This window comes from Aethalodelphis obliquidens, unplaced genomic scaffold, assembly GCF_003676395.1.
Source record: "Aethalodelphis obliquidens isolate GAN/ISIS:26980383/991018 unplaced genomic scaffold, ASM367639v1 scaffold9, whole genome shotgun sequence".
Classification (NCBI taxonomy): Eukaryota; Metazoa; Chordata; class Mammalia; order Artiodactyla; family Delphinidae; genus Aethalodelphis; species Aethalodelphis obliquidens.
This window is the reverse complement of record NW_020837953.1, coordinates 40,665,869-40,677,358: the sequence shown is the minus strand read 5'-3', so window position 1 is coordinate 40,677,358 and position 11,490 is coordinate 40,665,869. Positions and strand designations below refer to the sequence as shown.

General features: G+C 60.3%; 1 protein-coding gene across 10 annotated transcripts in view; it reads right to left on the bottom strand.

The window, feature by feature from the left end:
• The window catches only part of ZBTB17 (zinc finger and BTB domain containing 17), a 30,583-nt gene continuing 19,093 nt past the window's right edge, over window positions 1-11,490 (bottom strand). For 2 of the 10 annotated variants that reach the window (XM_027110056.1, XM_027110055.1), the window contains 14 exons: window positions 6,123-6,329; window positions 5,065-5,253; window positions 4,287-4,427; window positions 3,838-3,957; window positions 2,979-3,217; window positions 2,757-2,899; window positions 2,368-2,668; window positions 1,978-2,065; window positions 1,774-1,890; window positions 1,564-1,684; window positions 1,207-1,337; window positions 671-880; window positions 462-551; window positions 1-385 (listed from right to left, as the gene is read on the bottom strand). In XM_027110056.1, the coding sequence (XP_026965857.1) occupies window positions 102-385; window positions 462-551; window positions 671-880; window positions 1,207-1,337; window positions 1,564-1,684; window positions 1,774-1,890; window positions 1,978-2,065; window positions 2,368-2,668; window positions 2,757-2,899; window positions 2,979-3,217; window positions 3,838-3,957; window positions 4,287-4,427; window positions 5,065-5,253; window positions 6,123-6,327 (2,379 nt within the window). In that variant the 5' untranslated portion in view covers window positions 6,328-6,329 and the 3' untranslated portion in view covers window positions 1-101. The other 8 variants (XM_027110062.1, XM_027110063.1, XM_027110061.1 and 5 more) reach the window with 8 other exon arrangements.

Genomic DNA, 11,490 nt, shown 5'->3' with positions numbered 1-11,490 from the left:
TTAGAAAATAATCAGGTTTATTCTCTCTAGGGAATGGGCTCACCCCTCTCAGTTCCAGGGTGCCGTCCAACCTTAAATAAACAGGAGAAGGGGGTGCCTGCTCACTCAGCAGATGGTGGACATTCAGGGGCTGTGGGAGGTGTCTCTGCCAGGGCCGGCTGCCCATCAGCCCCATCACGAGGGCGGAAGACTAGCTCCCCAGCCTGCAGCACCTGCCCGGCCGGCCACGTGCTGCCTGGCCCATACTGCTGGTAGAAGTCCGCATCCGTCTGGAACATGACCAGTGCCTGGGCCGTGTGGATCCGCACGTGCTGGGCCAGGCTGTTGGCATCCAGGAACTTATCTCCACAGGAGTCACAGGCGTAGAGGATGTGAGTGTTGGGATCTGTGGGAGTGGGGCTGCAGTTAGGACAGGAAGGGCCCCTGGGTCCAGCAGCTTTCCCCCAGGCAGGCCCTCTCACCTTCTTCCTGCACTTGCTTCACAGCTTTGCTGATCTCGGCTTTAAGTACTTCTGTCTCATCTGCGGTCACCGCCGCCCCCACTGGCACCACTGTGGGCGGCATCGGCAGAGCCTGAGACCAGACTCACCTGCCCCTTTGCTGCCACCCCAGAGGCAACCCCTGCTGTGACCACCCCCTGCTGCCCTGGGAGCTGAGTGACGGTCCGCACCTGTGAGCTGAGTGACGGCCGTTGCCGCCAGTGCCTCAGTGGCCAGCGTGACCATGTCATCGACGGTGACCACGCTGACCTCACCGCCCTCCTCTGGCTCCAGGATTTTGATGCCTGCCTTGCCCTGGTGCACAGTCTTCACATGGGAACGAAGGTTGTCCACCCGGTTGAAGCCGCGACCGCACTTGTCACACAGGTAAGGCTTCTCTCCTGGGGGGGGAGGCAAGGTTCTCTCCTGCCATTGGGGGGGGGTGCAGGGGGGGGTAGGACCTCAGTGGCCTCCAGCTTCCCCCGCAGCCCTGTCTCTTCCAGCAGGAAGCGCTCTGGGGCGGCCACCTGAGGCACAGGGAAGCTTCCAGTGGCCCCTGCACCTTCCAGAAGCTCTGAAAAAATGGGGCCCTCCTTGGAGTTAAACTGCTTTCAAGGCCGCCTTCAGCAAGTGCCGGCACCGAGGGCTGGGGTCCGGGGTGCCTCCCACCCCACCACGCGCCCCAGAGCCAGGGCTTGGGACAGAGAGGCGGGTGGCACGCACTCACCAGTGTGGATAATGATATGCTTGGACAGGTCCCCCACGTTCACGAAGGCCTTGCTGCACACGCTGCACTTGTGAGGACGGATGTTGTCATGGTGGCGGATGTGATTGGCCAGCTGACTAGACTGGACAAATCTGCAGGGCCAGAAGGAAAGGCTTACACAGAACCGCCCAGGCCTGGGCCGGGGGTGCTGGGCTGGGGCCTCCCACCTCAGGGTCTAGATCCGAGAGGACGCCGGGACCTGCGCCGGAGCAGTCTGCCCGGCTACCGACCGAGCCCTGGGCTTATTCTCTGACCCCCTCCACCCAGCCGAGTGCCAGGACCCCACAGGACGCCGGCCGGGGGCCGGAAGGGCAGGACCTCTTTCCGCAACGCTCGCAGACGTAAGGCTTCTCCCCGGTGTGCTGGCGCACGTGGGCGATGAGGGAGCTGGCCTGGGTGAAGGCTTTGCCGCACATCACGCACTGGCATGGCTTCTCACCTGGGGACGGAGGCAGGGGACGGGAAGGTGTCGGCGCCTGCTCTCCTCCCTTGTGCCCGCACCCGGGCGCCGCCGGGCCGCTCACCCACCCGTGTGGATGCGGACGTGCCGCTGCAGGGCGCCGGGGTCAGCGAACTGCCGCTGGCAGTGGACGCACACGTAGGGCTTCTCACCACTGTGAATCCGAAGGTGCCGCTTCAGGTTCCCTGTGGCGAGACCGAGGGTGGGCCTGGCACTGGCGCCCGGGGCCGGGGGCGGGGGCGGGGCCGGGGGCGGGGCCAGCCGGGCCCTACCTGAGGTGGTGAACTGCTTCCCACACTCCCGGCACTTGAGGGGCCCGTCGGCGATGTGGATCTTCAGGTGGGCCTTCAGGTTCCCCACCTGCGCCCAGGCAGGGGGTCAGACGGCAAGGAACCACCGATTCTCGGTCCTCCCGGGGGCCTGTGCGGGGCTCCCCCTTTCCTCAAGGCCGGGGGAAATGGGAACACCACCCCCCTCAGTTCTTCCTGGCCCGCGCCCGCCCCCCAGGCCTGCCTTCCCAGTTTGCTCGGCAGAGCAGTCAAGAGCTCCACCCGGCAGGATCATTTCCTGCTCAGCCAACACCACCTACTTCCCTGCTAGGCACCCCGGGCCCCGAGACGGAAGCCGCCGGAGCACAGGGGCCCGGGGCCGGCTCCCCCCACCTGGTTGAACTTCTTGTCGCAGTGAGGGCACTTGTGCTCCTTGTCGGTGTCGTGCGTCTCCAGGTGGCGCATCTTGGACGTGGGGTCGGAGAAAGAGCGGCCGCAGTAGTCGCACTGGTAGGGCTTCTCGCCGCTGTGCACCAGCTGGTGCCGCTTGAGGTTGCCCGACGTGGTGAAGAGCTTGCCACAGTCCTCGCAGCGGTAGCGCGCCTCGCCTGAGTGCCGCTTCTTGTGCAGGTTCAGCAGGCTGATGAGCCGGTAGCTCTTGCCGCACTCCTCGCAGCCGTATGGCTTCAGCGGGCTGGCGGCAGAACACGGGGACAGGAGGCTCGCAGGGCTCGCGGGGCCGGGGCGGGTGGGCGGGCATGGGGGGCGGCCGCTGGGCCTACCTGTGGGTCTTCTCGTGGGCCTTGCAGGCGGCCGGGTCGGAGAAGGCCTTGCTACACTCCCGGCACGAGAAGGGCTTCTCGCCCGTGTGGATGCGGATGTGCCGCTTGAAGTTGCCCGTGTGCGTGAACTCCTTCCCACAGTCCTGCGGGCAGAGGGGGCGGGGTGTCAGGGGCGACGCCGGGCGGGGGGCCGGGGTGGGGCCGCCACTGCCCAAGGCGCACCTCGCACTTGTGGATGACGGAGCCGTACGCCTTGGACTCCGTGCGGTCGCCGTAGGTGCCCGAGCGCAGGCCCCGCGCCTCCGCGCCGAGCTCCTGGCCCGAGTCCGTGCTGGCCGACTCCTCGCTCTCCTCGGGGGCCTCGCCCTTTTCCAGCGGCGGCCCCTCCTCCTTGACCACCGCGGGCACGGCGCCCTCCTCCTCTCGTTCTTCTCCCTTCCTGGCTGGCTCCACCTCCATTTCTGCCACAAGAGGGGCAGACGCTGAGGAAGCCGACCTGGCAACTGGCCAAGTGAGGCCTGGGCACGGCTCATCTCTGCACACACCCTCTCTCTGCGTGGGCGCCTCGCAGGGGCAGGGCAACGTCTGGGACCCGCTGATAAATGGTCCCCAGCACCGCCAGGGCAAGCCCAGGGGAGACCAATGACCGGGACAGTTGCTGCTTGGAGGACGCAGATGGGCCTCAGTCCACCGGGGGCCCCATATTTGGCGACACAGGTGGGAAGGGTACCGTCAGCCAACAAGCACCGGGGGCGGGGGCTGGGGTGGGTGCCATGGGCGGCCAGGTTCCGCCACGGTGCTCAGCCCAGGGAAAAACAGCAGGGCCAGTACTGCGACAAGGACACTTCTGTGCTAAAGGGAAGCATGGCCAGGGCGTACAACCAAGAAACTGATGTCAAAATTCAAGAATGAGGAAAGATGTCGGCCCAAAAGCTGATGTGAAAGACTGACTCACAGTGAGATCAGCTAAGGGAGGAAGAGAGCTGGCGGAAGGGGGGTGTGTGTGTGTGTGTGTGTGTGTGAGAGACGTGTGAGTGGGGACGCTTGCGTGAGGGAGGGCGCCCCAGCTGGCAGAGGGTACCTTGCTCTGAGCTCTCCGACAAGGCAGCCTCGGCCTCAGCAGCAGCCATGCCACTCGTGGGGTCCGGCTTCAGCTCCACAGGCTCCCGGGGGGCATCGGCCTTCTCCGTCTGCTCTGCACCTGGGGTAGGGGTGTGGGGGCATCCGGGGCTGGACTGGCACCCTCTGTCCAGGGGCTGGTCGGCTCTCCTGGACCAGACCCCTGGAAGCGGCTATGGCCCCAGGGGTGGGGGGAGCACATCCAAGCTCGGGCTGCTTGAGCCTCTGCTCTGGCTTCAACAGATGCCCCAGAAAAAATAACCGGTGGTTTTGGGTAACCTGAGCTCAAGGGATGCAGTTGCCTGTGCCTCCCTCCCCCAGGAGCCTCCTGAGAAAGCTGCTCACTGCGCTGGAGCCCACGCTGCTGGCAGGTGATGGACAGTCAGCCAGGTCCTCAGCATCACAACTCACCGCTGGCCGCGCTCTCGGCCTGGCCGCCTCGCTCCTCTTTGGGCTCCCTGCCCAGGCCCGCGGGTGGACTGCTTCTGGCCAGGTCCAGCTCGCTCAGTGTAGTGGCAGCCGTCTTCTCTTCTTTGGCCCTCTTGTCCCCCACTGGAGGTGGAACAGGACAGACCTGCCATTTCCCATCAAGTGTCCACCACTTGGCGGGGTGAGGTGGCCCAGAGCTGGCAGCTCTTCCAAACCTCCCTGGGGATACGTCTAAGGAGCGGCTTGTTGGCTTGCTCATTCAACAGATTATTCACAGGCACCGACATCACACCAGGCTGCCGCCGGGCCTGGGGTACAACGGTCACGGTTGCTGCTCCCACGGGGCTTGCAGACTGGTCGGGGAGACAGTTGTCACACGTGAAATGACTCTGAGCAGAGATGGGTGCTTACAAGGAGAGGAGCGTGGTTCTCTGAAAGTGTGCCACAAGGCACGTGGCCCACACTGGGCCGCAAGGGGCCTTCCTGAGGCACTAAGGGGAGCAGGAGTAAGCGTGTGGGAGAGGAGACCTGCCGGAAGAGGGAAGTCCTGTGCAAAGGCCTTGAGCCAGGCATGGCTGCCGGTGCCCTCAGTCAGGGAGGGCAGACGGGGCCCCTCTGAGAGGCGTTCTCAGACTTCACTGCAGCTGCTCCTCACGAGCTCCCCACAACACAGGCGAGGCCAAAGAGGTGACACAGAGAGGCGGGGGCAGAGCTCCCATCAGAAGCCACCTGCTCAGGAACAGCCTGCCAAGAATCTTACCTTCCAAGGCCGAGGACTCCATACTCTCCCCAGGGCTGGCAGCCGGCTCAGCCAGTGACTTGAGGGCATGGCAGGCCGTGATGATGTCCTGCATCTGCAGGAAGCTGGCCACAGCCAGCACATCGTCCACGTTCTCAGAGCTCAGGCTCAGCTTGGCCGTGTACATAAACTCCAGCACCTGCCCCAGGCCTGCCAAGGACACAGACAGCCATCACGGACCCACCTCGAGGCCTGGCCCCAGCAGCCTGTCCAGCTGCCCCACTCCGTGGCAGGATCCAGGGATTTGTGAAAAGCAGCGGGGCAGTGGCAGCCCACTGTCTCCCCATCTCCCGTGCCAGTGGAGAGGCGGGCAACCTGGAGATTCTCAACCCAGACAACAGCCTCCAAAAAGCAGCACACCCATAGAGGGCGGAGGGTGTGAGTGCCCACCCTGAACACTCTCTGCCCATCCACTGCACTTCACCACCAGAGGACAGAGCCTCTCACCACTGGCTTTCATCAGGGCTCTGCCACAAACTCTCTACCTGACCTCCAGGCCAGTCACCTGACCTCTCTGGGCCTCAGTTTCCGCATGTGTAAAATGGGGGAACGACACCTTGCCCGAACTTCTGGCGGCATGGCACGTCATTCTGGGTTGGGAACCTGAACCTAGGACAGTTAGTTCCTTCCTCAATCCCAGGACCTTCCTGACACCCCTCCCCATCCTAACCCTTGCCGTTCCCATCAAGGTGAGCACTGGGGTAGGGGGTTGAGGACTGACTCAGCAATGGAAAGGGACCAGGGCTCAGAGCCCTCCCGCTCTCTGTCCCTCCTGACGAGCTTGTCCTGTGTTCACTCCGGAGCTTATCATGAGCCCTTCCTGCCAGCTCTCCCCTTACCACCCCACTCCCAGTCAAAAGAGGCCCCACAAATGTGGTAAGAACTTGGTACCCACGCACTCATGGTCGAGTCTTGTGTGGGAGGTCTGGCGCACCCCACAGCTGGAAGGTGCTGCTCAAAGGAGGGCCTCACGTGGCACGGGGCCCGCCACAAGCTCGGCCCTGGACCCAGTGGGGTACCTGCCGCGTTACTGATGTCCAGGTGCACCACATCCTTCTGGTCCACGAAGAGCATCTTGAAGTACTCGCTGCAGGCCGCCAGCACTGCTTTATGAGCCTTAAAGTCAACACCATCCACCACAAAAGTGCAGTCACACAAAAGCCCCAGTTGCCGCTGCTGGTTCAGCTGCTCCAAGACATGCTGGCTGTGCTGGGGAAAATCCATGGCTGGGGAAAGCCACAGAGCCCTCGAGTTAGCACGAGGGAGGACACCAACCAGCCCCAACAGCAATCCCAGCACTCCCAGGTGAGAAGCAGGGGGATGGGTGGGAGGGTGAAACCAAATCCACACAGGGCAGGTGCCTCTGCAGGCCCAGACCGACGGGGGGTGGCTTCTAGATTCCTGTGCTAACTGGTCAGGAAAGTTCCAAAACGCAAGAAGCATGGAGGGACCAACACAAAATAGCCACCTTTGTGCCTTGCCAGGTAATGACATTAAAAAATCAAAAACCAAGCACACACAAAACACTGATTACTGTCAGCATTTCAAAAAAAGAAAAAGACACGGTCGCTTAACTTTTTTATTACAAAAAGAATGCATGACATAATCTTAGACCAAAAGACAGATCTTTCTCGACTGGATAGATCTGGCTTCATGAAAACCTTTCTATTTTGTTCTTATTTTTCTCAGTTCGTCACGTACAGGTGAAATATGCACTTGGGAAGGCAGACGTTTCATCATCCAGCATTTCAGGAATCAGCCCCTCTCCCGCTGCATCCACAGGGGTCTGTGCAGGTTCCCTTGTCCTCGGCAAAGCCTGGCCCTCGGGGGTGAGGATCCATCTCTCTCCCCCACTTCCCCAACCTCTGATTCATGGGCTCAGGGAACTACACGAGAGCTGGTGAGCCTTCTGCGTCCAGAAACCTCTCTAGGCTGTCCCTCGAGAAAGAATGAACTCCGACCCTGAGGCCTGGAGTTGCTGGCCTGGCTGCAGTTTCTCTGTCAAAGGCCTCACTTGCTGCCTGGAAATTTCACAACTGTCTCAAGTAAAAATGCTCACAAAAACTCCATGGCCTGGTGCCGAATCATCCTGAACTGCACAAGCCAGGCCTAAGTTAAGTATCTAAAACGGCTCTCCCCTCCCCCTCAACACCACACCAGAGCCAGTCTCAGGATCGGCATTTTCTAGGGAAAAGCAGCAGACTCTCCTTTCAAGAAAGAACCAATTTCTAAGTAAACGTCAGTGCCCACTCCTGGAACCACATTACATAGATCCAACCAGGCTGGGCTGTCACGCCTTGGCCTGGAATCTGATAAGTGGCAGTGGTTTCTCTTCCAGTTCTTCTAGAACTTTTCCTCTGAGGCCTGGGTCTGCTCAGAGCTGCCCCAGGTGGTTTCTGGGCAGGTGAGCATGACCCTGGGAGGCTCTCGGCCTCCAGGTTTCAACAGCCACTCACTGGCTCCGGCTGTTCCCCTGTTACATCAGCCTCTCGGGGCTGAGTCACCACGCTGCAGCTCTGGAGCTGCAGTGACCATGTATGGCTGTCTGGCTGTGATGAGACATAACGAAAGCCACGCCCCCGCCCACGTAGCTTAGCCAGCACAGATCGGCTTTGAAGGATGCAAAGCCCACCCACCCATGGTGTCTGGAAACTTTTCACAAGTGGAAGGGTGTATTTGCTGAACTGGGAGAAGTCACCGAGTAGGTGGGTAGGGCTCCATCAAGTAAGAGGGGACAGGCAGTGGCAACAGGCCGTGTGCTATGGGGTGCCAGCCCCTGAGTCATGAGTTCAGAGTTGCTGCTGCTGGAGACTTGAAAATACCCTTTGTCTCCCTCCAATGTCCCCAGGACGGTCCTTTGGTCCCAGCCTCCACACACAAGCTCCCAGCCAGAGGCACGGTTTCTTGGACCGCTCAGATCATAAGTGGCTGAGGCGCAAGCTCTCGTATAAGCAGGGGAGCGCCGGAAGCCAGCCCTGGAGTCAAGAGGTCAGGCGCAAGGCGGCTGGGCCCGCTGCGTCTGCTGAACCACCTGCTCGGTTACAAACCAGCCGGCACAGCACCGAGCTGCCGGAGCAAAGGCTGCTACTGACCAGGACACCCCATGAAGGCATCCTCCTCTAGGTCTTCAGTTCCTAGAAAAAGCAAGTTCTCATTCGTGACCTCGAGGGATACAAGGGAGAAGTTCGGCTGTTCTGTTCCTGAGCAGGTCAAAGCTAAAACAGAGAAGTTTTGGAGGACATGGGAAAGAGCCAGTGTACAGCCTGTAGGGTTAAACAGGCAGGCTGGGCACTTAGGCCTAGGACCTAAAGGGGGTACACACAGGCAAGGTGTAAATGGAACCAAAGGCAGGTGGCAAGGAGAGGCCTGGGCCAAACCGACCTGAGCTGTCTTCTCTCTGCTGTGGAAAAAGCCACGTGAGCAGACAAACGTGTGCACGTGTGCATGGGCAGCCCCTGAGCTCCCATCACCAGTTCACCCTCTTTGTCCTCAGGTGAAATACCCTCCAAGTGCAGAAAGGGAGGGGCCACCAGGGCCCACAGGTGCCTTCTCAATCAGCTGCAGAATAATCCCCTTCAGAACTTCCCAATCAGATCCAAACTCTTCCCTCCTGGCAATGGGCCTGGCTCCCTCACCTTCACCAGGAGCCAACCCAGGAACTGAACTGGGAGGAAGAACCTCCCAGGCTCAGGAACAACTGGGGAGCACTGGCTGAGCACCCATGCCCTGTGCACCCCCCCCACCCCCCGCCACCGCCAGGTACAGAGTTGTTCCCAGGCCCCTGGGCTGGAGCCTGCCGAGAACAGAACCCTCCAGCCAGAAAGCGATCTGACTTGCTGGGAAGACAAACATGAGAAAAGACTCCTGGCCAACAGGGTGGAAGGGACCTACCAGCTCCAAGGTCAGGTGGTTACTGGCCTTGCCTGGGACCAAGGCTGAGAGGAGCCCTGCGGGGGGAGGGGGGACGACACATCAGGACGGGGCGCACTCACTTCCAGAGGCCTTGGGAGAAGGCTGGTACAGGTCCCTGCGAGAGGGTGGGCGGTGGCCCAGCACCCCAGCCCCTCCCCCCCCAAACACGGGGGAGCAGCTGCGCGCCACAAGTAATGTTTTCCACCCAAAGCTAACTGCAGTGTTCTGATGCGAGATGCCCGCCCAGAAGTGGGCTCCTCCCCAAATGTGGGTGTCGGGAGAACACCAGAGGCTTCTGGAATCCCTCTGAAGCCTCCAGAGCTGTTCCAACGAGAGAAACATCTCTTCTGACAAAACCAAAGAAAGAAATGGACGAGAGAGAAAACACACGGGGATAAGAGGGAAGGAGGAAGCAGGGAAGGATGGGGCAAGTAGGGAGAGGAACTAGAAGGAAGGAAGAAGGGAAAAAAAGGCCATCCCCACAAACAGATAAACAGCGCTAAAACATGCACTCACAAGCCCCATCTTGTGACCGGCCCCCCCAGGGGGTGTGAGGGCCCTTGGGGGGCTTGCTGAGTGCTAAATGGTGTCACTTGTCAGCAGCACCCTGGATTTTATAATCGCACAGCCCCCCGGGGCAGTGGAGCTCAGAGCCCCCAGGCTGTCGTCCGGTGCTCACCCACTCACCTCCCCCAGCTGCTTGCCTGCTACAAAGCTCCAACAGCCCCTCTCTTCTCCCCAAGACAGTGCGGTGAGCCGGTGAGGGGTCAGCCGGCTCGGTCCTCCCCTCAGAGGGGCTGAGCTAGAAGCAGGCCGTGCCCCACCTCCAAACCTAGGTGAACTGTTGTTCTAGAATGAGCATGCAGTCCTCTGACTGTCTCCTCTTTTACACTCTACAGTGAAAGGAACCCACCAGGATCTGGCCAAGCTTAGAGGGGACCAGGAAAAGAGGTGAGCGCGTGGGGCAGGATGCACCTGCCTGGGCCACACAGAGGGACATGCGGGCCCCAGGGGCGGGCGGCGATGTGGGAGCCGCGTCCCGAGTGCACGCAAGGAGGGAGCGTTGTCTGAGGAGACCTGAATACAGTAACAAGATCAGCAGCCAGCCCGCTGCTCATGACCCGTGGCGGGGATCAAGTGCGGTTCTGCCGGCCCGCCCGCGGTGTGCGGTGCCCTCCGCTAAGCACGAGAGTCGGGTCCCCTCCTCCTCGTTTCATCTTGCTTCAAGGGTGCTACGTGTGGGCCTTAGTTAAAGCTCCTTCTAAGAAAGACCCCCAAAACATAGCACAACAGAAAACTCACACAGAACTAGACCGCAGAGCCCATCGAGCCCAAAGCCCTCGTGTTTCCGACCAACTCCGGCCTGCGAGCGGGCACCTTCCATGACACTGCCGTCTGCTCGGTCCATATCCCTGACTGACGGGGCAGACCTCGGTGTCAGAGGTGGGATGCTCCCCTGAGGACAAGCAGCCTAGCTGGACACAAGCCCTGGCCAGCCTCACAAGGAATTCATTTGGGAACGAAAACATGAGGGACCTGGGGAAGCCCTGCAGTGCGGATGCAAAGAGGAAACCCGGACATGGATGTGCGGGCGCCGTGGGCTCAGTCTCTGAGGATGGCCGCCAACAATCCGTCCCATCCGACCACACCTGCCGTGAGACTCCAGCTGAACCCGGGCGGCCCTGGGATGACTCTGACCAGCAGGATGCAGTGACTCTGTGCCAGTTCCAGGCCTGGCCCTTAAGAGGTCTGGAAGATTCTGCTTTGCTTTCTTGGAACCCGGCCACCCCACTGCAGTGACGGCCGGGCGCTCCTGTTGCGGGGGAGAGGACACATGGAGGGGCCCTGGAGGAGACACCAATGTGCACGGGCCCCCTGAGGAAGAGCCGAGATGCCCCAGCTGACGGCACCAGGGCTCCAGCCCAGCCACCGGCTGAATGCTGGCACGCGAGTGACCTCAACACCTTGTAGAACAAAAACAACTGCCCAGTCGACCTACAAAATGGAGAGAAATAATAAACTGCTGATGGTTAAAGACACTAAGTTTCGAGGTGGTTTGCTTACAGCAAGAGATAACTGATACAGATGGTAAAACTGTAAAGCAAAGGGGATGAGTGACAAACCATTTGAGGGCAACAGTTCTCTCTGGACGGGAGGGTCCTCTGAGACACTGGGGGTGCTCTATTTCTTCATTTGGATACACCTAGGTTTATTAGTTAAATATGTGCATTTCATATACTTTTATACGGAAAATTTTTCAAAATTTAACAAAATTTGTAATAAGAAAAAAGTGAGGTAAAAGTGCCACACTCAATCCGTGCAGAGATGGGATGTTTCCAACCATGTTCCCAGACGCTCTGGCCAGGGCTGCCCTGAGGAGGGGAAAGAGCCGCAAAGGCGGACAGGAGTGACAGCGGGTGGAGCGCCGGAGAAAACACAATCCATCTCATTTGCCTTTCGGATCCAAAACATCCA